At 42.8% G+C, this 27,972-nt stretch overlaps 1 protein-coding gene across 1 annotated transcript; it reads left to right on the top strand.

Annotated features, from left to right (window-relative positions):
- On the top strand, positions 1-27,790 carry phf13 (PHD finger protein 13). The gene is made up of 5 exons (XM_062030461.1): positions 1-330; positions 13,938-14,042; positions 20,829-21,008; positions 21,078-21,477; positions 27,225-27,790. The coding sequence occupies exons 1-5, from the start codon at positions 286-288 to the stop codon at positions 27,455-27,457; spliced, it is 963 nt and encodes a 320-aa protein (XP_061886445.1). The 5' UTR covers positions 1-285; the 3' UTR covers positions 27,458-27,790.
- Positions 27,791-27,972: the final 182 nt, after the last annotated feature.

Below are 27,972 nucleotides of genomic sequence, written 5' to 3' on the forward strand. Positions count from 1 at the left end.
TGCACTGCACAAAGTGTGGTGACGAAGAAGAAGACTTGTGTGCAGGCTGCTGGTGACAGGCGAGTAACCAGTAACCAGTAACCAGTAACCAGTAACCAGTAACGCTCCCCTCAACAACTAACCAGACGTTACATATTAGCTTCATGGCGACTCTTTTCATTGTGCCAAATATTTGGGACGTATAACCGCTCCGTTATTTGGTGTCAGTCAGGTCAAGTGGTGACACTTGGAGTTAGTTATTCGGTAACGTTGACTTGAAAGACCTCAGTCAGGATAGTATTAAAGATGGGTGACATCAAGCCGTCGACGTCTCATGCTTTCCAGTCGGAGGTGAGTCAAAAGTCTACTTAACAACTGTTGGATGTCCACTGTGTTTCATGCTAACGATGCTAGCAATCTTGCACGAGCTTGTGTGCACATTGGCTAGCTCCATGTTGACATAACGTTACATCGATGTTGACATAACGTTACATCAATGTAACAACACTCGCACGAACCATCTTTCTACTTTCAAAGCCTCATGTTGCTTGTTGTTACGCGTGTGTTGTTACTCCTCGTCTGCTAACATAACGTTTCAGCTAGAGGGCTTACGTGCTAACTAACATGCTAACCAACCAACCAATCTGATAGTTTGATCAAATGAGAATCAGTCTGATAGTTTGATCAAATGAGAGTCAGTCTGATAGTTTGATCAAATGAGGGTCAGTCTGATAGTTTGATCGAATGAGAGTCAGTCTGATAGTTTGATCGAATGAGAGTCAGTCTGATAGTTTGATCAAATGAGAGTCAGTCTGATAGTTTGATCGAATGAGAGTCAGTCTGATAGTTTGATCAAATGAGAGTCAGTCCGATAGTTTGATCGAATGAGAGTCAGTCCGATAGTTTGATCGAATGAGAGTCAGTCTGATAGTTTGATCGAATGAGAGTCAGTCTGATAGTTTGATCGAATGAGAGTCAGTCTGATAGTTTGATTAAATGAGAGTCAGTCTGATAGTTTGATCAAATGAGAGTCAGTCTGATAGTTTGATCAAATGAGAGTCAGTCTGATATGAGAATCAGTCTGATAGTTTGATCAAATGAGAGTCAGTCTGATAGTTTGATCAAATGAGAATCAGTCTGATAGTTTGATCAAATGAGAGTCAGTCTGATAGTTTGATCAAATGAGAGTCAGTCTGATTGTTTGATCGAATGAGAGTCAGTCTGATAGTTTGATCGAATGAGAGTCAGTCTGATAGTTTGATCGAATGAGAGTCAGTCTGATAGTTTGATCAAATGAGAGTAGGGCTGCAACAACTAATCGATTAAAATCGATTATAAAAATAGTTGGCGATTAATTTAGTAATTGATTCGTTGGATCTATGCTATGCGCTGTGGCTACGTCTCATGAGTTGGCAGTAGGCAGTAAGCCAGCCAATGACGTGTCATGTGCAGCTCACGTGACGATGCCGTCTCCTTTGCCTGGAAGCATTCGAAAAATGGCGGAGGAAAGCAGTACCGATGGTTGAGCGGAGAAAAGTGTACGATCTAAGTCGTCAAAAGTGTGGGAACACTTCACTTTAAAGACTTCAAAGAAGACAGTTTCCTGCATAATGTGCTGCATGGACCTCGCATGGCACGGAAGTACAACATTGCTTCGGGAGCACCTGAAGAGGAAACATGTTGGATACCATGGATGAAGGGAACTCACGGTACGTAACTTTTTAAGTCCACAGTCTGAGTATATTGATCCGTTGTGTCCGTCTTTGTGTGTTTTTAATCTTTAGTTAACGAGGAGATTTTTTTTTTAAGGAAGCGCAGCAGCAACTGTTGTGTATTAACTTTCAGAGTGTTAGGAACGTTTTGGATAGTGCGACAACTTCATTTTCTGTGTTGTTACCGCACGGTTACCAATTTCGAAATAAACGTAGTGGACTGAAATATCTCAGGTTCGTTTCATAATGAATCAATGTAGCCGGGCCCGATAAAGCTATATAAATCTATTCAGATTTGAGTGACACTTTAGTATAACTAAACGTTATGAAGGTGCTGGAATATTTCATGCTATTATTCAGAGGCAGCCTAAAATGAATCCTTTATTATTCACAACAGAAACGTGTACAATATCTGATCTGATGAGTTACATTTCTGTGTTATTATTGGTGTATGCTGCAACCCCAATGTCCATTTATTTAATTGAGCTTTTTTTTTTTTAATGTGGTGGCGTATTTGCCTTTTACGTCAGAAATTATTAATTAAATCAACTAGGTATGTATTAAGTTACATGTAAATGATGCTACTATGTATGTTCATTATATGGTTTCTCTCATTTCAGAAAGAAACAAGCCAGCATCAGCGACTTGGTACAAAGGAAGGTCTGCACACCACAGCAAGCGGCTGCATTTACTGATGCTATCCTGAATATGTTGCTAACTGACATAAGGCCACTATCAATGGTGGAGGATGAAGGTTTTAGACAAATGATTCACGTCCTCAACCCTGGTTACACTCTTTCCACGTGGACCTATGTTACCAAGGTGATGGAGAGGAAGTACGAGCAGGCATTCCAAGCGGCAAAGTTGCTCTCACTACTGATGTGTGGACAAGTGTAGCCACGGAAGCCCACCTTGGCAATACGTGCCATTGCATTGGAGACAATTGGAACATGAAGTCAATCTGCCTTACGACCATGCCACTAGAGGTAAGATATTCAGCATCCAACATTGTAGAATGGTTGGAATAGGTAGTAGCCATGTTTGAAATTCCCCCAAGGAAAATGATTGCTATTGTGCATGACAATGGTACACTTTATAAAAAAAACATTTTTGTAACACTTGCCTTGTTTTATTTGGCAAGTTGAAAGAACATGGTGCCAGTATGCTGTTTTTTTTCTTCAATAAAATACCGGACAGGATCGAAATGTAGTTTGTCTCTTTTATCCGATTATTAATCGATTAATCAAAGTAATAATCGACATATTAATCGATTATCAAATTAGTTGTTAGTTGCAGCCCTAACTGAGAGTCAGTCTGATAGTTTGATCAACTTCCTGCTTGGCACTCAGCATCAAGGGTTGGAATTGGGGGTTAAATCACCAAAAATGATTCCCGGGCGCGGCACCGCTGCTGCCCACTGCTCCCCTCACCTCCCAGGGGGTGAACAAGGGGATGGGTCAAATGCAGAGGACAAATTTCACCACACCTAGTGTGTGTGACAATCATTGGTACTTTAACTTTAACTTAAATGAGAGTCAGTCTGATAGTTTGATCAAATGAGAGTCAGTCTGATAGTTTGATCAAATGAGAGTCAGTCTGATAGTTTAAGCAAATGAGAGTCAGCCTGATAGTTTCATCAAATGCGCGGCAGTCACTTTAAAGTTGTTCTGTTGGATCCTTACTTACTTACTAGCGTCGGATGCTGTCTTGGTCAGTTGGAGTTACTAGTGGGGGTTGGTCAGGTGAAAAATGTGTTTATTTAAAACACAAACTATATGTTGCCCTCACTTTCTTATCTATTGTTAGGAGTGACTTTTTCCCCCTTTTTGCATTTTGCATCAAGGAGCATTTTGGAGATGATCAATCAATCAATCAATTAAAGTTTATTTATATAGCCCTAAATCACGAGTGTCTCAAAGGGCTGCACAAGCCACAACGACATCCTCGGCTCGGATCTCACATCAGGACAAGGGAAAACTCAACCCAATGGGATGACAATGAGAAACCTGGGCGACCGGTGCAATGGACGTCGAGTGGATCTAACATAATATTGTGAGAATCCAGTCCATAGTGGATCTAACATAATATTGTGAGAATCCAGTCCATAGTGGATCTAACATATTATGTGAGAGTCCAGTCCATAGTGGATCTAACATAATAGTGTGAGAGTCCAGTCCATAGTGGTGTCACGACTGGGTTCTTGGGTCTTGTTTCTCCAGAAGGCAACGGAAAGTTGGCGCGAGCCAGACGTGAGTTTGAATACATGATTTATTTTGACACTAATAAACTACAAAAAAAGGAAGCAAACAAAAGGCGCTCACAGCGGAGGTAACAACTTGACTATGAAAACAAAACTTGCACAATGGCAAAAACTATGAACAATAAAACAAAAACACAAACTGTGGCAATAATAAACAAAAACTTACTTGGTAAAGAACTGTGAACATGACATGAATGAGGGTGATGAAAAAGTGCGAGGACGCCAGGACGAACAACAGAAACAGACAGATTTAAATAGTGACGTGATCAGTGAAAACAGGTGCGTGACAAGACAGGTGAACAGGTGCGTGACATGACAATGTGAACCAGGTGAAACTAATGGTTGCTATGGTGACAAATAAAAGTGCACAAAAAGTCCAAAACCAAATCCGAACATGACTAAAACAAAACATAATCACAGACATGACAGAGCCCCCCCCTTACGGACAGATCCCAGATGTCCAAAACAAACAAAACAAGGCAGGATCGAGAGTCATGGGAGGGCGGGAGGGGGACATGGCGGTAGGTCGCCAGACCAGGTGTCCCCGAATCCACCGGGGCAGGATCAGGTGGCGGCGACGCGTAGACCGCCGCTGTACCTGACGAGGTGGGCGACCCGGGAATGGCCATATCCATGGCAGACGGGGAGGTGGGCGCACTTGGCGTGGCGGCCGACCAGGTAGTGGCCACATCCGTGGACGACGAGGAGGTCGGCGTACCTGGCGTGGCGGACGCCCATGGACTGGCCACATCCATGGCCGACGAGAAGGCAGGCGCTTCGTCGACGTGGCAGTCGCAGATGACGAAGCTTGGCGTGGTGCGTCGGGCAGCAAAGCTTGGCGTGGCGTGTCCTGGCAGCGTGGGTCTTGGTCTTGGCAGCGTGGGTCTTGGTGTTGGTCTTGGTGTTGGTCTTGGCGGTCTTGGTCTTTGGGTGGTGTGTCTTGGACTTGGCGTGGTGTGTCTTGGACTTGGCGTGGTGTGTCTTGGACTTGGCGTGAGGGGTCTTGGACTTGGCGTGAGGGGTCTTGGACTTGGCGTGAGGGGTCTTGGTCTTGGCTTGAGGGGTCTTGGACTTGGTCTTGGCGTGAGGGGTCTTGGAGTTGGTCTTGGCTTGAGGGGTCTTGGACTTGGTCTTGGCTTGAGGGGTCTTGGCGTCGTGGAGCTGCGACTGGCGGCACTTGGCGTCGTGGACCTGCGACTGGCGGCACTTGGCGTCGTGGAGCTGCGACTGGCGGCACTAGGCGTCGTGGAGCTGCGACTGGCGGCACTAGGCGTCGTGGAGCTGCGACTGGCGGCACTTGGCGTCGTGGAGCTGCGACTGGCGGCACTTGGCGTCGTGGAGCTGCGACTGGCGGCACTTGGCGGCGTGGAGCTGCGACTGGCGGCACTTGGCGGCGTGGAGCAGGTAGCGGAACTTGGCGTGGAGCTGCGACAGGTGCCTGGCGTGGAGCAGGTACTGGTGGCGCTTGGCGTGGTGGATCTTGGCGTGGAGCTGGGCGTGGAGCAGGTGGAGGTGGCCTAGCTGGAGGTTGCGGCTTGGCAGGCCGAAAGACCGGTGGTGGTGACCGAACCGGAGGTTGCGGCTTAGCAGGCCGAAAGACTGGTGGTGGTGGTCATGCTGGAGGCTGTGGCTTGGCGTGACGAAAGACTGGTGGTGGTGGTCGTGCTGGAGGCTGTGGCTTGGCGTGACGAAATACTGGTGGTGGTGGTGGTCGTGCTGGAGGCTGTGGCTTGGCGTGACGAAAAGCGACCCCATCTGAACAGTCCCCAGCCCTAGCCCCCCCCTCAAGGAGCGGATCCCAGACGCGCTCCCTGCGGTCTGGAACCGTCTTTTGGGGTGGGTGGAGGGAGGTCAGGAGGGGGGCAGAATCTTCCCCTCCAACCTGTCCAAAAAGTCTTTCTTCCTGGGATTGAGTGGGTGAAAAAAAATAATTGTGTGACTTGGGCGTGGCTTGAGTTCTGGGGGGCGGGGCATGAAAACTGGGTGACTGTGACTGACAGGATCTAATTTGTAAAAACATGTCCTGATAATGTCTTATCATGTTTTTACAGTCTTTTGCTGGAGGTGAGTGATCAAAAGAAAAAGTATTGAAAAAAAAATCCTGGTCTGTGATGTCAGAAGGGCGAAGCCGGGCTGGCTGCTGCTTGCTTCCGCCCGGAGGGGGAGGGGCTTGTGGGAGCGGCGTGTCCTGCCGGCTCGCGGAAGTCTTCCCTCGTCCTTGGCGACGCTTCCGGGACGGGAACGACGCGCCGATCGGCACCAGCTTGCCTCCATTCCCCCACATCATCCCCCTGCGCTCCCTGGGGGAAAAGCGCAGCGTCTTGGTCTCCATCGCGCGGAGGACCTCCCACGCTGCCTCGTCAAAACTGTCCAACTTTCGTTTGGAGAAACTGTTATGCTGGCGTCCTACTGTCACGACTGGGTTCTTGGGTCTTGTTTCTCCAGAAGGCAACGGAAAGTTGGCGCGAGCCAGACGTGAGTTTGAATACATGATTTGTTTTGACACTAATAAACTACAAAAAAAGGAAGCAAACAAAAGGCGCTCACAGCGGAGGTAACAACTTGACTATGAAAACAAAACTTGCACAATGGCAAAAACTATGAACAATAAAACAAAAACACAAACTGTGGCAATAATAAACAAAAACTTACTTGGTAAAGAACTGTGAACATGACATGAATCAGGGTGATGAAAAAGTGCGAGGACGCCAGGACGAACAACAGAAACAGACAGATTTAAATAGTGACGTGATCAGTGAAAACAGGTGCGTGACAAGACAGGTGAACAGGTGCGTGACATGACAATGTGAACCAGGTGAAACTAATGGTTGCTATGGTGACAAATAAAAGTGCACAAAAAGTCCAAAACCAAATCCGAACATGACTAGAACAAGTTATCAAATTATGGATCTAGTTAATAGTGTGAGAGTCTGGTCCATAGTGGATCTAGTTAATAGTGTGAGAGTCCAGTCCATAGTGGATCTAGTTAATAGTGTGATAGTCCAGTCCATAGTGGATCTAGTTAATAGTGTGAGAGTCTGGTCCATAGTGGATGTAGTTAACTGTGTGAGAGTCCAGTCCATAGTGGATCTAGTTAATAGTGTGATAGTCCGGTCCATAGTGGATCTAGTTAATAGTGTGAGAGTCCAGTCCATAGTGGATCTAGTTAATAGTGTGAGAGTCCAATCCATAGTGGATCTAGTTAATAGTGTGAGAGTCCAATCCATAGTGGATCTAGTTGATAGTGTGAGAGTCCAATCCATAGTGGATCTAGTTAATAGTGTGAGAGTCCAATCCATAGTGGATCTAGTTAATAGTGTGAGAGTCTGGTCCATAGTGGATCTAGTTAATCGTGTGAGAGTCCAGTCCATAGTGGATCTAGTTAATAGTGTGAGAGTCCAGTCCATAGTGGATCTAGTTAATGGTGTGAGAGTCCAGTCCATAGTGGATCTAGTTAATAGTGTGAGAGTCCGGTCCATAGTGGATGTAGTTAATAGCGTGAGAGTCCAGTCCATAGTGGATCTAACATATTATGTGAGAGTCCAGTCCATAGTGGATCTAACATAATAGTGTGAGAGTCTGGTCCATAGTGGATCTAGTTAATAGTGTAAGAGTCTGGTCCATAGTGGATCTAGTTAATAGTGTGAGAGTCCAGTCCATAGTGGATCTAGTTAATAGTGTGAGAGTCTGGTCCATAGTGGATGTAGTTAACTGTGTGAGAGTCCAGTCCATAGTGGATCTAGTTAATAGTGTGATAGTCCGGTCCATAGTGGATCTAGTTAATAGTGTGAGAGTCCAGTCCATAGTGGATCTAGTTAATAGTGTGAGAGTCCAATCCATAGTGGATCTAGTTAATAGTGTGAGAGTCCAATCCATAGTGGATCTAGTTGATAGTGTGAGAGTCCAATCCATAGTGGATCTAGTTAATAGTGTGAGAGTCCAATCCATAGTGGATCTAGTTAATAGTGTGAGAGTCTGGTCCATAGTGGATCTAGTTAATCGTGTGAGAGTCCAGTCCATAGTGGATCTAGTTAATAGTGTGAGAGTCCAGTCCATAGTGGATCTAGTTAATGGTGTGAGAGTTCAGTCCATAGTGGATCTAGTTAATAGTGTGAGAGTCCGGTCCATAGTGGATGTAGTTAATAGCGTGAGAGTCCAGTCCATAGTGGATCTAACATATTATGTGAGAGTCCAGTCCATAGTGGATCTAACATAATAGTGTGAGAGTCTGGTCCATAGTGGATCTAGTTAATAGTGTAAGAGTCTGGTCCATAGTGGATCTAGTTAATAGTGTGAGAGTCCAGTCCATAGTGTGGATCTAGTTAATAGTGTGAGAGTCCAATCCATAGTGGATCTAGTTAATAGTTTGAGAGTCCAGGAGGCGTGGCTATGGGCGTGGCTATGGGCGTGGTCACCGTGACATCATCAAGTAATTTGCATAATTTACTACAATGATATGATTTTCTCTAAAAAGGCTCAAAAAATGTATACTTACTAATTAATAATAACAGTTTTGTTTTAAACGTCCGTCCATCCATCCATTTTACAATATAATTACACTTTATGTACATATTTATATACAGATTTGAACAATAAGTTATTCACTGAAATATATTTATTAATTTTGGTTCTTACAAAAAAGATATCTTATAAAAATATAAAATATAAAATGTCTCTTAAAGCTCTGCCCCTTTAATTAGTGCATACTAAATAATTTAACTTTAGCCTACTACTACAACCATATTATTTACCAGCAACATAAAGTGAAACAGAGGCAGAGGTGTCCTGCCACAGTCAGTAACAAATAAACAGAAAACAGTAGTGGTGGTAGATAGACACAGAGCTTCATCAAACATCTGATCCACTGAACAAAGAGCTCCAAAAATCTTGATCCTACACTTCTCTTTTGTAAAGTAAATCTGAACAGCCGATATGGGCATCTACATCAACTATATGATTTGCCTAAGAAGCTGGACAGGACAAAAAAATTTATAAAATAAAATAAAAAATTTGTGGCGGCCTTAATTCTTTCGTGGCAGGCCGCCACAAATAAGTGAATGTGTGGGAAACACTGTTGTGAGAGTCCAGTCCATAGTGGATCCAACATAATAGTGTGAGAGTCCAGTCCATAGTGGGACCAACAGGAGTGGATTTAGTTAATAGTGTGAGAGTCCAGTCCATAGTGGATCTAGTTAATAGTGTGAGAATCCAGTCCATAGTGGATCTAGTTAATAGTGTGAGAGTCCGGTCCATAGTGGATCTAGTTAATAGTGTGAGAGTCTGGTCCATAGTGGATGTAGTTAACTGTGTGAGAGTCCAGTCCATAGTGGATCTAGTTAATAGTGTGATAGTCTGGTCCATAGTGGATCTAGTTAATAGTGTGAGAGTCCAGTCCATAGTGGATCTAGTTAATAGTGTGAGAGTCCAATCCATAGTGGATCTAGTTAATAGTGTGAGAGTCCAATCCGTAGTGGATCTAGTTGATTGACTGACTAAATCCTTAAAAAAAAAAAAAAAAAAATAGAGGAAAACACGAATAAGCCACGTGAGCTCTGGAAAATTCTCAACAACCAGCTTCCTGGTTGCAGCCAGAAACTTAAAACAAGACTCACCAACATCAGCATCAAGGAGGGTGACTCCCTCATTACAGACAAAATGGAGGTAGCTAGCAGACTTAACGCCTTTTTCACCAGCATAGCTGCAACTCTTGTCAACAAGCTGTCCCACCACTCTGGTCGCTTTGGTGTAGAACACATTAAAGCCTTCTACAGAAAGCTAGGAGTATCCAACAATGATTTCAAATTAGAAATGGTCACAGCTGATGAGGTGTTTAAAAAATTGAGCGCGCTCCACCCTAACAAGGCCACCGGCCTTGATAATATTCCCTCCAGATTCCTCAGGGACTCTGCCTCCATCATTGCCCCAATCATCACGCACATAATAAACCTATCAATTACACAAGGCCAAGTACCAAAAGATTTTAAGATAGCAAGAGTAACTCCCCTCTTTAAAAAAGGAAGCAAATTGGAACCTGGCAACTACCGACCTGTTTCTATTCTCAGCTCCATTTCGAAAGTAATGGAGAAAATAGTTTATGAACAGGTCGATAGTTACCTTGCCACTAATAAACTCATGTACAAATTCCAATCCGGCTTCAGAACTAACCACTCCACTGACACATGCCTTCTCTATCTGACCGACCACATCAAACATGAGGTGGACGCGGGCAAATACTGCGGCATGGTCATGCTGGACCTTCAGAAGGCCTTTGACACCGTTAACCACGCTATACTGTTGGATAAGCTCAGAGCAATCGGATTTAACAAAACCTCTTGGAGCTGGATGCAGTCTTACTTGGAGGGGAGGGAGCAGGTGGTAGAGGTGAACGGCACCGTGTCCCCCCCCCTCTCGGTGAGCTGTGGAGTCCCCCAAGGCAGTATATTGGGACCTTTACTGTTCCTAATATACATAAACGACATGTCATCGGCATGTGACTGTGAATTGTTTTTGTTTGCGGATGACTCTGCCCTGCTGGTATCCGGCAAGGACAAGTCACAGGTGGAGAAAATCCTCAGTGCTGAGCTCTGTAGAACTTGCACCTGGCTCGCTGACAACAAGCTATCCATCCACTTGGGTAAAACAGAATCCATCCTGTTTGGGTCCCACATCAAACTTAAGAGAGTCAATCACTTCACCATAAAAGTAGGTGACAGTGTCATCACCAGGAAAGATGAGGTCACCTACCTAGGTTCCATTCTAGAGGCTAACCTTTCCTGTGATAAAATGGCAACCAAGGTAATCAAAAAGGTTAACCAACGAACGAGATTTCTCTACAGAATTTCCTCTCTGGTCAACAAAAGCACCTTGAGGATTCTGGCGGGAACTCTCGTTCAACCCTTTTTCGATTACGCATGCACCTCCTGGTACCCTAGCACCTCCAAAACCCTCAAATCTAAACTCCAAACATCTCAGAACAAGCTAGTCAGGTTACTTCTAGACCTCCACCCCAGATCCCACCTCACTCCTACCCACTTCTCTAAAGTGGGCTGGCTCAAGGTGTAGGACAGAGTTAAACAACTTGCACTGAGCCTAGTCTATAAAATCCGCTACACCTCCCTGATACCGAAGTACATGTCAAACTACTTCCTTAACGTAAATGACCGCCATAACCACAACACCAGGGGGTGCTCCACTAACCACGTTAAACCCAGATTCCAAACTAACAAAGGTCTTAACTCATTCTCTTTCTATGCCACATCAATGTGGAATGCGCTCCCAACAGGTATAAAAGAAAGGGCATCTCTATCCTCCTTCAAAACCGCTATAAAAGTTCACCTCCAGGCAGCTACAACCCTAAACTAACACCCTCCCCGGATTGCTAATAATCAAATGTAAACAATCAAATGCAGATTCTTTTTCTTATGCCTTCTGATCTCTCTCTCTCTCTCGCTCTCTCTCTCTCTATGTCCACTACTTGATGTCCATATCCCCACCCCACCCCCCCTCCACACTCCTGATTGTAAATAATGTAAATAATTCAATGTGATTATCTTGTGTGATGACTGTATTATGATGATAGTATATATGATAGTATATATCTGTATCATGAATCAATTTAAGTGGACCCCGACTTAAACAAGTTGAAAAACTTATTCGGGTGTTACCATTTAGTGGTCAATTGTACGGAATATGTACTTCACTGTGCAACCTACTAATAAAAGTCTCAATCAATCAATCAATTGATAGTGTGAGAGTCCAATCCATAGTGGATCTAGTTAATAGTGTGAGAGTCCAATCCATAGTGGATCTAGTTAATAGTGTGAGAGTCCAATCCATAGTGGATCTAGTTAATAGTGTGAGAGTCTGGTCCATAGTGGATCTAATTAATAGTGTGAGAGTCCAGTCCATAGTGGATCTAGTTAATAGTGTGATAGTCCAGTCCATAGTGGATCTAGTTAATAGTGTGATAGTCTAGTCCATAGTGGATCTAGTTAATAGTGTGAGAGTCCAGTCCATAGTGGATCTAGTTAATAGTGTGAGAGTCCAATCCATAGTGGATCTAGTTAATAGTGTGAGAGTCCAATCCATAGTGGATATAGTTAATAGTGTGAGAGTCCAATCTATAGTGGATCTAGTTAATAGTGTGAGAGTCCAATCCATAGTGGATATAGTTAATAGTGTGAGAGTCTGGTCCATAGTGGATCTAGTTAATCGTGTGAGAGTCCAGTCCATAGTGGATCTAGTTAATAGTGTGAGAGTCCAGTCCATAGTGGATCTAGTTAATGGTGTGAGAGTCCAGTCCATAGTGGATCTAGTTAATAGTGTGAGAGTCCAGTCCATAGTGGATCTAGTTAATAGTGTGAGAGTCCGGTCCATAGTGGATCTAGTTAATAGCGTGAGAGTCCAGTCCATAATGAAACCAACTGGAGTGGATCTAGTTAATAGTGTGGGAGTCCAGTCCATAGTGGATCTAGTTAATAGTGTGAGAGTCCAGTCCATAGTGGGACCAGCAGGAGATCATCTTGAGTGGAGACAGGTCAGCAGTGCAGAGACGTCACCAACTGATGCACAGATGATTGGTGCACCCCGGGTCATCTGTGGTCATCTAATCTGTGCCCCCCCTCTCCATGTAGGCAGATCAACTGGTCTAAAAGGGGGGTCTATTTAAAGGCTAGAGTATACAAATGAGTTTTAAGATGGGACTTAAATGCTTCTACTGAGGATAGCATTTCTAACTTGTACTGCTAGAACATTCCAGGGTAGTGGAGCCCCAATAGAAAACGCTCCATAGCCCACAGACTTTTATTGGGCTCTGGGAATCACTAATAAGCCGGAGTTCTTTGAAGGCAGATTTCTTGCCGGGACTTGCCGGGACATATGGTAAAATACAATCAGCAAGATAGGATGGAGCTAGACCCTTTAGTATCTTATACCTAAGTAGTAAAACCTTAAAGTCGCATCTTAAGTGCACAGGAAGCCAGTGCAGGTGAGACACTATAGGTATATATATAGGTATATAAAGGTATATACAGTATAGGAATATGTGTATATATATATATATATATATATATATATATATATATATATATATATATATATATATATATATATATATATATATATATATATATATATATATTCACTACCGTTCAAAAGTTTGGGGTCACCCAAACAATTTTGTGGAATAGCCTTCATTTCTAAGAACAAGAATAGACTGTCGAGTTTCAGATGAAAGTTTTCTTTTTCTGGCCATTTTGAGCGTTTAATTGACCCCACAAATGTGATGCTCCAGAAACTCAATCTGCTCAAAGAAAGGTCAGTTTTGTAGCTTCTGTAACGAGCTAAACTGTTTTCAGATGTGTGAACATGATGGCAGAAGGGTTTTCTAATCATCAATTAGCCTTCTGAGCCAATGAGCAAACACATTGTACCATTAGAACACTGGAGTGATAGTTTCTGGAAATGGGCCTCTATACACCTATGTAGATATTGCACCAAAAACCAGACATTTGCAGCTAGAATAGTCATTTACCACATTAGCAATGTATAGAGTGTATTTCTTTAAAGTTAAGACTAGTTTAAAGTTATCTTCATTGAAAAGTACAGTGCTTTTCCTTCAAAAATAAGGACATTTCAATGTGACCCCAAACTTTTGAACGGTAGTGTATATACACATATACTGTATATATATATATAGGTATACAGTATATGTATATAGGTATACAAAGGTACATACAGTATAGGTATATATGTATATAAAGGTATATGTAGTATAAGCGTAATATGATCAAACTTTCTTGTTCTTGTCAAAAGTCTAGCAGCCGCGTTTTGTACCAACTGTAATATTTTAATGCTAGACATAGGGAGACATGAAAATAATAGGTTACCGTAATGGAGACGAGACGTAACGAAGGCATGAATAATGATCTCAGCATCGCACTGATGATGCACTGTGGCCAGCTAACTTTCTGCCATGACTGTTGCAGGGTTTCAATCCGCCTTACAGGAAGAGAAAGAGGACAGTGGAAGATTTTAACCAGTTTTGCACATTTGTCCTGGCATATGCTGGTTACATCCCATACCCCCAAGAGGTAAGTAAGCCGGTGGGGTTTACCACGCTTTCTGTTGGAGTCTAATGCTAATACTTGAGTGTTGATGGCGCCATTTTAGCTCTAAACTACCAAACCCAATCCGTATCGTAGGCAAGCTGTTTTATAAGGCTGTAACGATTGATCGACAAATTGATTTATATTCTTACATTTTAAGTACATCAATCTTTGCTTGGCAAGTTGACCTTCCGGAAGTTCCGTATAAATCCGAGATTGTTTTAAAAAAGGCAATATCGATTTTATCGATGCTAGAAAATGAAAATATTGGATTTAAGAAGGACATACTTTATATGAAGTGAAACACTTTTAATGATAAGAACATCAAGTCTCTGCCCATGTGTTTTGTCATTAAAACAAAAATGGCGGATAGCTACGGTGGTCGACAGCGGTCCTGACAAATGCAAACGTGACAAGACAATATCTAAAATTACAACAGAAAGATTTTCAGCTACAGCATGATTACAAAAGCCACAACAAATAGAAACGACGCAATAATGTAAAGCCACAATTCAACTTTACGCCACGGAGGACGCGACGGACCAAACGGAAGTGACAGCGGAGCTAGTTTCGCAGATAGGCTAGGTTGAGACGGAAAGTTAAAAATAGTGTAATGCAGTGCTTTTCAACCACTGTGCCGCGGCACACTGGTGTGCTGTGAGATACAGTCTGTTGTGCCGTGGGAGATTATCTAGTTTCACCTATTTGGGTTAAAAATATTTTTTGCAAACCAGTAATTATAGTCTGCAAATGATGTGTTGTTGTTGAGTTTCTGTACTGTCTGGAGATCGGCAGACTCACCACGTTATACTCTTTCATATCAGTAGGTGGCAGCCGGTAGCTAATTGCTTTGTAGATGTCGGAAACAGCAGGAGGCAGCGTGTAGGTAAAAAGGTGTCTAATGCTTAAACCTAAGAAAAGGCATTAAAGCTTAAGGAAGGCAATGCAGAACAAAACTAAAACTGAACTGGCTTACAAAGTAAACAAAAACAGAATGTTGGACGAAAGCAAAGACTTACTGTGGAGCAAAGACAATGTACATCCGAACATGACATGACAATCAACAATGTCCCCACAAAGAAGGATAAAAACGATGAAATATTCTTGATTGCTAGAACAAAGTAGACGCGGGAAATATCGCTCAAAGGAAGACATGAAACTGCTACAGGAAAATACCAAAAAAAGAGAAAAAGCCACCAAAATAGGAGCGCAAGACAAGAAGTAAAACACTACACACAAGAAAACAGCAATAAACTCAAAATAAGTCAGGGCGTGAAGTGACAGGTGGTGACAGTACACCTACTTTGAGACAAGAGCTATAGTCATGCATGCTTGGGTATGGTTTAAAGTCATATCCAACAATTGTGACAAACACTTTTTACTGTCAACTGAGTTTTGTTTTTTAATTATTTCTGCTGGTGGTTTGCCTCCGCATTTTTTCAACGCAAAAAATATGCCTTGGCTCAAAAAAGGTTGAAAAACACTGGTGTAATGAACATATTAGTGTTATTGAAACAAGTTATTTATGACATCACTTTTTTCCAACTTCGTTTACTACACCTTCGGCCATTTGGTCCGTCTGTCACTTCCGTTACGTCTTTACCATGTTCCGTGTTGAACAAAATGAGAGTAGCAGCATTTAATCTGAAAAGATTTGGTATGAGTGGATGAGTGTTAAAAAAAGATGACGTCTACTAGAAGTTTGGGATGAGTTGCTACTTTTTGTTCGACACAGCACTAGTATGTTTAATCAATAATCACTACACTAAACATAAAAGTAAGGCATATTTGATTTCAGCGTTGATGTAACCGCGGACAAAGTCACATAATTGGCCGATAAAACGGAATCTGCTGTTAAACTCAGAATAACAGGGAAATTGACATGAATGTAAGTGAAATATTGTCATTGTGAGGAGAACATTTGTTTGGGAAAAGAATGTGTCCGTTAGCGCTCATTCATCCCCAACATACTTCGTCCTGTGCTGAACCAAACTGTCAAGACGGTCACCTGAAACAGCGACTAAACTACAAAACTCAATCAATCAATCAATCAATGTTTATTTATATAGCCCTAAATCACAAGTGTCTCAAAGGGCTGTACAAGCCACAACGACATCCTCGGTACAGAGCTCACATACGGGCAAGGAAAACTCACCCCAGTGGGACGTCAATGTGAATGACTATGAGAAACCTTGGAGAAGACCGCATATGTGGGTAACCCCCCCCCCCTCTAGGGGAGACCGAAAGCAATGGATGTCGAGTGGGTCTGACATAATATTGTGAAAGTCCAACACATCAGCGAAAGTCCAGTCCATAGTGGGGCCAGCAGGAACCATCCCTAGTGGAGACGGGTCAGCAGTGTAGAGATGTCCCCATCTGATGGACAGGCTAGCGGTCCACCCCGGGTTTGGAGCAGAGTAGAAAAGAAAAGAAAAGAAACGGCAGATCAACAGGTCTAAAAGGGAGTCTATTTAAAGGCTAGAGTATACAAATGAGTTTTAAGATGAGACTTAAATGCTTCTACTGAGGTAGCATCTCTAACTTTTACCGGGAGGGCATTCCATAGTATTGGAGCCCGAATAGAAAACGCTCTATAGCCCGCAGACTTTTTTTGGGCTCTGGGAATCACTAATAAGCCGGAGTTCTTTGAACGCAGATTTCTTGCCGGGACATATGGTACAATACAATCGTCAAGATAGGCAGGAGCTTGACCATGTAGTATTTTATACGTAAGTAGTAAAACCTTAAAGTCGCATCTTGGTGCACAGGAAGCCAGTGCAAGTGAGCCAGTATAGGCGTAATATGATCAAACTTTCTTGTTTTTGTCAAAAGTCTAGCAGCCGCATTTTGTACCATCTGTAATCTTTTAATGCTAGACATAGGGAGGCCCGAAAATAAAATGTTACAGTAATCGAGGCGAGATGTAACGAACGCATGGATAATGATCTCAGCATCGCTTGTGGACAAAATGGGACGAATTTTAGCGATATTACGGAGATGAAAGAAGGCCGTTTTAGTAACACTCTTAATGTGCGACTCAAACGAGAGAGTTGGGTCGAAGATAATACCCAGATTCTTTACAGAGTCACCTTGTTTAATTGTTTGGTTGTCAAATGTTAAGGTGGTATTATTAAATAGATGTCGGTGTTGAGCAGGACCGATAATCAGCATTTCCATTTTCTTAGCATTGAGTTGCAAAAAGTTAGCGGACATCCATTGTTTAATTTCATTAAGACACGCCTCCAGCTGACTACAATCCGGCGTGTTGGTCAGCTTTAGGGGCATGTAGAGTTGGGTGTCATCAGCATAACAGTGAAAGCTAACACCATATTTGCGTATGATGTCACCTAGCGGCAGCATGTAAATACTAAAGAGTGCAGGGCCAAGAACCGAACCCTGGGGAACTCCGCACGTTACCTTAACATAGTCCGAGGTCACATTGTTATGGGAGACACACTGCATCCTGTCAGTAAGATAAGAGTTAAACCAAGACAAGGCTAAGTCTGTCATCCCAATACGCGTTTTGATACGCTCTAATAAAATATTATGATGAACAGTATCGAAAGCGGCGCTAAGATCAAGAAGCAGCAACATAGATGAAGCATCAGAATCCATCGTTAGCAATAGATCATTAGTCATTTTTGCGAGGGCTGTCTCCGTAGAGTGATTTGCCCTGAAACCGGACTGAAAAGGTTCACAGAGATTGTTAGACGCTAAGTGTTCATTTAGCTGCTGTGCTACAATTTTTTCGAGGATTTTCGAGATAAACGGAAGGTGGGACACCGGCCGGTAGTTTACCAGGAGATCAGGATCGAGGTTAGGTCTTTTGAGTAGAGGATGAATAACCGCTTTTTTGAATGCTAGGGGAACAGTGCCAGAGGAAAGTGATAAGTTTATAATATTTAACACTGATGGACCTAGTAATACAAAAAGCTCCTTGATAAGTTTCCCAGGAATTGGGTCAAGTAAACATGTTGTTTGTTTTGTCCCATTTACACATTTTGACAATTCCTCCAATGTTATTTCATCAAAGAGAGAGAAACTATTTTGGAGGGCGGTATCTGTCGTATATACAGTCGTATCTGTATTAAAAGAACCCAGTTGTAGCTGAGATGCATTGTCTTTAATCTCTTTTCCAATGACTTCAATTTTCTTATTAAAGAAATTCATAAAGTCATCTGCTGAGTGGGTGGAGCTACTGGGAGAAGTCCCTTGTTGGGTTAGCGATGCTACTGTACTAAACAGAAATTTAGGATCATTTTTGTTGAGGTGGATGAGATTTGAGTAATATTTAGCTTTAGCTGAGGTAAGCATGCGTTTATAAGTTATTAAACTATCACACCATGCTTGATGGAAAACCTCAAGTTTAGTCGCACGCCATTTGCGTTCCAGCTTTCTACATGATACTTTCTGGGCTTTAGTTTCTTCTGTAAACCATGGGGTACGCCTTTTAGGGGCCCTTTTTTAGCTTTCGCGGTGCTACAATATCAATGGTGTCGCGCAGGGCGTCATTAAAGTTGTTAGTGAGGTTATCAATAGAGCCCACATAATTTGGGAATGGTGCCATTACCGAAGGCAGTAGGTCAGTAAGAGTCGTCGTTGTGGCAGCATTAATGTTGTGACTGCTATAGTAGTTATTATTATTATTATTAGTTTGTTGACAATGAGTCAGAACTTCGAATTTTATAAGGTAATGACCGGACATTACTTTAGTGTACGGGAGTATCGTAACTTTAGAGGTGGTGACACCCCTGACAAGCACTAGATCTATCGTATTACCATTGCGATGCGTGGGTTCATTTATTATTTGTGTAAGACCACAGCTATCAATTATAGTCTGGAGCGCCACGCATGGAGGGTCCGATGGGGTATTCATATGGATATTAAAGTCCCCCATTATGATTATATTGTCGGCGTGCGTCACTAGATCAGCAACAAACTCTGAGAATTCACTGATGAAGTCCGATTTGGGCCCAGGGGGGCGGTAGATAACAGCCAGGTGGAGAGGCAGCGGTGTGACAAACCTCAAAGTGAGCACCTCAAACGAGTTATATTTATTATTTAGGTTAGGTGTAAGATTATAGTTTTCATTGTATATTAGTGCGACACCCCCTCCCCTTTTAAGAGGTCGGGCAACATGTGTATTGGCATAGTTAGGAGGAGCTGCCTCATTTAGCGCAAAAAAATCGTCTGGTTTGAGCCAGGTCTCGGCGAGACCAACGACGTCAAGTTTGTTGTCTCTAATGACTTCATTAACTAATAATGTTTTGGAAGATAATGATCTTATGTTTAAAAAGCCCATATTATAGGTAGTGGGCTGTTTTGAGGATTGTTTGTTGAAATTATCCGAAGTAGCAATATTAATAATGTTGCGTGTATTATGCGTATTGCACTTTAAATAGTTTCGACCATATCTAGGAATTGATACGACGGGGATATTCAGATTGTTTGCTTGATGTTGCGATAAACTGAACGCATCATAGTTAGCTACCTCAGTACAATGTATGTCTGCCTCTGACACGGTCACAAAAGAAAAAACATTATGTGAGTTGTGTTTTATTCTAAGAGAATTGCTATGTGTGCAGGGATTATCCAGCCTGACGCCGGCTAGTTCTAGTTTAAATGGCTTCTTACCCGGAGACTCCACGCTTCTTTGGTTAGCTTTTCTCTTTGTTGTTAGCCCAGCTCGGCATCCCCGCTTCTGCTTCCGCTCGCACCGCTTATGTCGTCTCCATTGGCGGTCACCGCTAGCACTTGACTCCGCTGCTACAAAGGCCGCTCGATGTAGCCCACGAAGTATTCCCATGCTAGCGAGGAGGTCCACCGTACATGCATCTTTCAGTCTATAATGACCCGATCCATCCACATCCAGAATTGTCTGTCGGTCGTATGTGATCACAGAGTGTTCACGCTTTGAGCCAGCCATGAAATTGACAGAAATGACGGGTGTTTTTTGCCAAATCGCTCTACACTCCCAAGAGCGTTAGCATAGCCGCTGCATTCCCATGCGCCGCCATCTTGCCACTCTAAACTAAACTAAACTAAACTAAACTAAACTAAACTAAAGCTAGCAAAACAATCCATACACCCACAACACATCTGTTGTGTTGTTGTGAACGACATCGTGGATGTAACATCAATGTACAAACAATCATACACACATAACACATCTCACCTGTAGTGTTGTTGTGAACGACATCATGGATGTAACATCAATGTACAAACAGTTGTCACAACCTGAGTGGCGCTCAAGTAAGTCGCCTCTTTACTTACTTCCCCCTTCACAATAACAGCGCGGTGCGCCACATCCTGTCTGACTGTGCTAACAAAATAAAGGTTTCAAAAAAGTACATACCTTGCACAAGCATAATGTACTAAAAGCACTTATTGATACCTTTACACAATTATGCTTTGACCTAAAATACTGGTCACAATTGTCCAAAGATGTATTGTACCAATACATGTGAGGATTTGTTTGTATTTAATTAATATTTTATTTAACACATTGCGCACACACCCTAGGGTGGTAAAATAGGTGTAAAAGGTAAATAACTGAATTAAAAAGGAAAAACTGCATTTCATAGTTTACATTGGTATTTAAATGTATTGTTATTGCTATTATTATTGTACCTGTTGTGGTTCATTCCAGGTTGTTTTTAAACTAATTTAAAGTAATAAATATAATACAAATGTAATTAATCGTGATTATTGATTTTGCCATAATGGTCCAGCCCTACTTGTCCAGCAAGAATTGTGTTTTTATCGGGACAGAACTCTTCCCTGCGCAGTACGTCGAGCCCCCCCAACAGCACTGGAAGCACAGTTGACAGTGACGGCTGGACCCCGGGCCCTTCAGCGTTTTGTCCCCAACGCCCCCTCGCGGACCCCCTGGAGAGGAGCAGGAAGCGTCCAAAGCTGGGCGTCACACTGTCCAGTCCCACCAGAAAAGATGTGAGTGGATAGAACTTGTTTTGGTTCCTAAGCGTGATTGTGACCCCACAACCGTTTGCCTTTCCGCAGCACACTTTCCCCAGCCTGCATCCAGACGAGCGCAGGAACCGCGAGAAGCTGAAGAAGAAGAAGAGGAGGAAGGAGAGAGAGCTTCAGAGTGATGAGGAACAGGAGCAGTCTCACTTGACCGTCACAGGGCTGCAGACTCCCTTCTCCTTCAAAGGCTTGCCTATAAAAGAGGAGCCGGACGACGACATCAGCATTTCCCTTCACCCTCCGCACACATCAGCTCCTTGCGAAGAGGAGTCCACAGAAAGACCACCTGAGATGGAGCAGGTGTGGGAGAAGGTCAAGGAGCAGAAAGTGAGCAGCCTCTCTGCCAACAGAACAGTGTTTCGTCAGGGCAAGCAGGTGGTGTTCCGTGATGAAGATGGCTCAGGAGAGGATGAGGACATCATGGTGGACTCGGGTGAGTTCCCATGTCATTTTATATTCAAACCACACCCTGTCCTTCATTATCTTTCAAATGACTGGTGTAGTGACTCTGACTTGTGGGTCTTGTAGTACCATCATCCCTTTTCTTTTTCTACAGTACTTCCGCAAAGTACCGTAATTTCCGGACTATAAGCCGCACCTGACTATAAGCCGCACCAGCTAAATTTAGGGGAAAATACAGATTGCTCCATATATAAGCCGCACCCGACTATAAGCCGCAGGGTTTTGATGTGTAATTACCGTAGTATATAGGGGTTCCTGCTACCACGGAGGGGATTGTCGGGACAGAGATGACTGTTTGGGAACGCAAAGCGTCCCATTTATTAACTAAAAATCTTTCAGTCATTCAATCAAACTTTCACATCTTTGACATGGCGAACAGCATTCGTGCAGAGTACAAATAATACAACGGTGCAAAGTAATACAAAGTGCTCGCATGTACGTTATCAAAATAACCAGCCTACCGGTATATGAAAAGTCAGTCTTTAATCATTGTGTCATCGTCTTCCTCCTGCGTACTAAAACCACCGAAATCCTCTTCGTCGGTGTCGGAGAAGAACAGGCCGTATATAAGCCGCACCGTTGTATAAGCCGCAGGGACCAGAACGAGGGGAAAAAGTAGTGGCTTATAGTCCGGAAATTACGGTATTTACAGCGCTTCACTTTTTGTTGTGTTACAGCCTTGTCCCAAAATGGAATACATGAAGTTTAGTCCTCAAAATTCTACACACAACACCCCATAATGACAATGTTTTTTTTATTTGCAAATGTCTTCACAGCATTTGCTCAATACTTAGTTGATGCACCTTTGGCAGCAATTACAGCCTCAATTATTTTTGAACACCATGCCACCAGCTTGGCACACCTATATTTGGACAGTTTCCCCCATTCATCTGTGCAGCACCTCTCAAGCTCCATCAGGTTGGATGGGAAGTGTTGGTATTCATCCAGGATGTCTCTGTACATTGCTGCGTTCATCTTTCCCTCTATCCTGACTAGTCTCCCAGATCCTGCCGCTGAAAAGCATCCCCACACCATGCTGCCACCACCATGCTTCACTGTAGGGATGGTATTGGTGGTGATGAGCGGTGTTTGGTTTCCTCCAAACATTCACGCCAAAGACTTCAATCTTTGTCTCATCAGACCAGAGAATTTACTTTCTCATTCCGCCCGATTGTAGCTGAGATAGGCTCCTGCGCCCCCGAAGGGAATAAGCGGTAGAAAATGGATGGATGGATGTTCTGAGAGTCTTTCAGGTGCATTTTGGCAAACTTTTGACTAAGAAATGGCTTCCGTGGATTGTCCTACTGGAAGGTTCTCCTCTCTCCACAGAGGAATGCTGTAGCTCTGACAGAGTGACCGTGTTCTTGGTCACCTCCCTGACGGGACTAAGATGAATGCAGCATTGTACAGAGACATTCTGGATGAAAACTCACTGGGAGACTAGTCAGGATAGAGGGAAAGATAAACGCAGCAATGTACAGAGACATCCTGGATGAAAACCAACACTTCCCATCCAACCTGATGGAGATTGAGAGTTGCTGCAAAGTGGAATGGGCCAAAATGTCCAAACATACACTATATTGCCAAAAGTATTAGGCCACCCATCCAAATTATGAGAATCAGGTGTCCTAATCACTTGGCCCGGCCACAGGTGTATAAAATCAAGCCCTTAGGCATGGAGACTGTTTCTACAAACATTTGTGAAAGAATGGGCCGCTCTCAGTGATTTCCAGCGTGGAACTGTCATAGGATGCCACCTGTGCAACAAATCCAGTCGTAAAATTTCCTTGCTCCTAAATATTCCAAAGTCAACTTTATTATAAGAAAAGTGAAGAGTTTGGGAACAACAGCAACTCAGCCACTAAGTGGTAGGCCACGTAAATTGACAGAGAGGGGTCAGCATAGTGCAAAGACTTTCTGCACAGTCAGTTGCTACAGAGCTCTGAACTTCATGTGACCTTCCAATTAGCCCACGTACAGTACGCAGAGAGCTTCATGGAATGGGTTTCCATGGCCGAGCAGCTGCATTTAAGCCATACATCACCAAGTCCAATGCAAAGCGTGGGATGCAGTGGTGTAAAGCACGTCGCCACTGGACTCTGGAGCAGTGAAGACGCCTTCTCTGGAGTGATAAATCACGCTTTTCCATCTGGCAATCTGATGGACCAGTCTGGGTTTGGAGGTTGTCAGGAGAACACTACATTTCGCACTGCATTGTGCCGAGTGTGAAATTTGGTGGAGGAGGAATTACGGTGCTGGGTTGTTTTTCAGGAGTTGGGCTTGGCCCCTTAGTTCCAGTGAAAGGAACTTTGAATGCTCCAAGATACCAAAACATTTTGGACAATTCCATGCTCCCAACCTTGTGGGAACAGTTTGGAGCGGGCCCCTTCCTCTTCCAACATGACTGTGCACCAGTGCACAAAGCAAGGTCCATAAAGACATGGATGACAGAGTCTGGTGTGGATGAACTTGACTGGCCTGCACAGAGTCCTGACCTGAACCCGATAGAACACCTATGGGATGAACTAGAATGGAGACTGAGAGCCAGGCCTTCTCCACCAACATCAGTGTGTGACCTCACCAATGCGCTTTTGGAAGAATGGTGGAAAATTCCTATAAACACGCTCCGCAACCTTGTGGACAGCCTTCCCAGAAGAGTTGAAGCTGTAATAGCTGCAAAAGGTGGACCCACATTATATTGAACCCTATGAGTTAGGAATGGGATGGCACTTCAACTTCATATGTGAGTCAAGGCAGGTGGCCAAATACTTTTGGCAATATTGTGTATGTGTGCCAAGCTTGTAGCATCGTGTTCAAAAAGACTTGAGGATGTAATTGCTGCCAAAGGTGCATCAACTAAGTATTGAGCAAAGGCTGTCAATACTTATATACATGTGATTTTTTGTTTTGAATAAATTTGCAATAAAAAAAAAACTTCACATTGTCATTATGGGGTATTGTGTGTAGAATTTTGAGGACAAACATGAATGTATTGCACTCTGGAATAGTGCTGTAACATAAAATGTAGAAAAAGTGAAGTGCTGTGAATACTTCCTGGATGCACTGTATGTTTGTTTTTTCAGGTCTAGAGGGCTTGTTTATTGTTAAAAACTTCTCATTAGAAAATCTTGAACAGGATATTCCATTCATGATCAATAATTCCTACTTTACAGAAATTAATTTACTGCGGCCAGCCCCACAACCGATTAATAACAATAAACAAAATACTATTGCTCTTGGCAAGTAGAAGTAGATTTAAAGTGTGTACTTAAGGGACACAACCAAGACAAATGTTTATGATTAGATATAAAGAAAGAATGTATTATTCATAAGGTACGTAAATGTTTGTTTTTACTACAAATAATAATGTATAAACAAACAAAACAACTACACTTCAGTTAATCCATCCATCCATCCATCCATTTTCTACCGCTTATTCCCTTCGGGGTCGCGGGGGGGCGCTGGAGCCTATCTCAGCTACAATCGGGCGGAAGGCGGGGTACACCCTGAACAAGTCGCCACCTCATCACAGGGCCAACACAGATAGACAGACAACATTCACACTCACATTCACACACTAGGGCCAATTTTAGTGTTGCCAATCAACCTATCCCCAGGTGCATGTTTTTGGAAGTGGGAGGAAGTCGGAGTACCCGGAGGGAACCCACGCAGTCACGGGGAGAACATGCAAACTCCACACAGAAAGATCCCGAGCCCGGGATTGAACCCAGGACTACTCAGGACCTTCGTATTGTGAGACCGTGCTGCCCTTCAGTTAATCCAATGTGTTCAATATTAGGGCTGTGAATCTTTGGGCACCACACGATTTAATTCAGAATCAATTCTCATTTCAAAACGATTCTCGATTCAAAATCAATACTTTTTTAATAACATTGGGTGCCAGTTCTATGATTAACTACAGTCCTCCATAAAATAGATAAACAGCCCTGATAAATGTTTATATTACTTAAAAGAAAACTTTTAAAAAAAAAAAAAATTTTAGCCTAAAAAATGAATAAAGTCAAATACAGATAAGACAACAAGAGAAGTATATTTTCTGAAGTAAATGTGTACAGTGGATATAGATCATCTACATCAACTATATGATTTGTCTGAGTGGCTGTACAGGACAGATAAACAAATATATATTTTTTAATCGATTAAGAATCGTTACAAATAAGAATCACGATTCATTTGAAAATCGATATTTTTTGACACCTCTATTTAATAGTCATGTGTTTATATTCTAGATAATATCCAAAGTTTGCATGAAAAAAAAATAGGAAAAGTGGTTAGGATCTTCAAAATTGCTGTAGCGTTAATTGAAAAAGTAAACAAAGCACAATAAATGGGCAAAAACTATTAAAAAACCAACAGTATTTTGTATTCATTATATCTTTAGGGTAAAGGTTTGGTTAAAATATAAATAGAGTGTAAATCTGTCACAATGACGGTGTTGGAAGCGATGCTAACTTAACAATTATCTCTAGAGGCTTTCGAATGGACGCTAAATCAAACGAAAACTATTACAAAAGACTTCCCGCTGACTAAAAGTATATTTGTATCACTGAAGTGATGCTTTTAAACAAGAACTGCAGTTGTTTTTTAAATTTTGTCTATCATTCACAATCATTATGAAAGACACAACCTCAGATGGATTTTTTTTTTTATACATTCAAACTCGGAAATAAAAGCCCAATGAGAGGTCCTCTATTCCGTCCATAAAACCCAATAAAAAAACATCCAAAGAGTGCCGACAATATTAACCAAGTATTAGTTATTATAAGTGCTAACGCAGACAGACTATTTATAGCGGCGGCGTGATCACTTCCTGTTTGCCAATGTTGACATTGGCTGCTCCCTCGCTTCCTTGCTTGTCAAACTTTATTGTAGATCATAAATCATGCCTCTCACCTGGATGGTAGAAGGATGAGGATGTATTCCGAAAAGTTGGTACACTTTGACAGCCAATTTAGACTCGGAAATGGCGAGAACGACACGAAAAGACGCTTGGTTCCGCCCCATTTTTCTTGGCGAGGATTACGAGACATTCTTCATCTAAATGGGAATGTATGAACATCCTAGCAGTCTAATGACAGCAGACATTGTACAGTAAGTGATGTTTTATTATGTTTGTTGGCTCTCATAAAGTCTGCAGTGAGTAAATGTTATTGGAAAAAAAGCGAACATCGTGATGCGTTTTTGAAATGAATGCGCTGTGTATGCTTAGAATGATCAAAATACATCAATATTAAATGTTTTTATAAATTTTACTACATTACATAAATATATATATTTACAGTACATCATGTATATACAACCTTAATGGAGGTGTTTGGATGTTTTTAAGGGTTTTCTAGGCATAATAGAAGGGCTCCTATAGGCTCCATTGTAAGCTGGTTTTTGATGGTAGTTATTTCATATTTAGAATGCATAAAAAAAATCAATCCTGGGTCACGTCTTTCACAATATTGGCAACATTCCAAAAAAGTACACTTCCCCTTTAAGAAAAATAAAAAGAGAACATTGATGCTCAGCTACTGAACCGCAAAGGGCGATGGCTTTTTTTCACTATCTCAGAAAACATTTGACTATTGTGACTAACATTAAAATAAAGTAGCGTGGTAGGCCAGCGTATTCATTAAAACAGGGCAGACATGTCGTATGTGTGGCCAGTGTAAGATGAATATAGGAATGTGATTGTCCGTGTCCCTGCAGACGACGACTCGTGGGACCTGGTGACGTGTTTCTGCATGAAGCCCTTCGCCGGCCGGGCCATGATCGAGTGCAACAAGTGCAACACCTGGATCCACCTGTCCTGCGCCAAGATCCGCAAGAGCCACGTACCGGAAACGTACGTGTGCCAGAGCTGCCGGGAGAGCCATGCCACCCTGGACGCCCGCCGCTCCCACCGCTCTCGCTTCGGTCCACGGAAGCACCTGCTAGAGTGACCTGGCAACCTCACTATTTTACCTGTTCACCTGCAGACTCAATCCCAGTCTGCCACATGGCGTACTTCTACTGGCTCTCACCGACACTGCAAGTGCATGCTGGGAAGTGTGGGTGTGCACTGGTTAAAGCAGGCCGGTGACAGGTGTGTTCACCTGAAAGTGCACAAGTGGCTGTTTGGATGGAGCCAGCCAGGCTTTGACGCAGCTTCAGTATTAAGATGACACTTGAAGTCAGTGCAGGACAAGAAGTCTTCCTACCTTGTCCACACAATACTTCTTTGTAGCGTTTACTTCCACACACCAATATATTGATACAATTCTTCTTTGACTTCATGTAGCGTTTACTTCCACACAACAATATATTGATACCAGGACTCCTGGGCTCATTCAGGACTAACTGGAATATTCATGTCAGGGCTTTGCTGCTTTTCATCTGCAGATGATCTTGTTTTTGTGAGAAGAGAGTGGGAACATAGTCTTCATCTTATCACTCACCTGTGGAACATGTTTATTGT

The sequence above is a fragment of the Entelurus aequoreus genome, linkage group LG01 (assembly GCF_033978785.1).
Source record: "Entelurus aequoreus isolate RoL-2023_Sb linkage group LG01, RoL_Eaeq_v1.1, whole genome shotgun sequence".
In the NCBI taxonomy this organism is placed as follows: Eukaryota; Metazoa; Chordata; class Actinopteri; order Syngnathiformes; family Syngnathidae; genus Entelurus; species Entelurus aequoreus.

What these genes read in the sequence shown, in the direction of transcription:
- phf13 (XM_062030461.1), top strand. Translation starts at nt 286, where the DNA reads ATGGGTGACATCAAGCCGTCGACGTCTCATGCTTTCCAGTCGGAG. An exon ending in ACATCCCATACCCCCAAGAG is followed by an intron (nt 14,043 to 20,828) that starts GTAAGTAAGCCG and finishes TTATCGGGACAG; the next exon opens with AACTCTTCCCTGCGCAGTAC. An exon ending in GGACATCATGGTGGACTCGG is followed by an intron (nt 21,478 to 27,224) that starts GTGAGTTCCCAT and finishes GTGTCCCTGCAG; the next exon opens with ACGACGACTCGTGGGACCTG.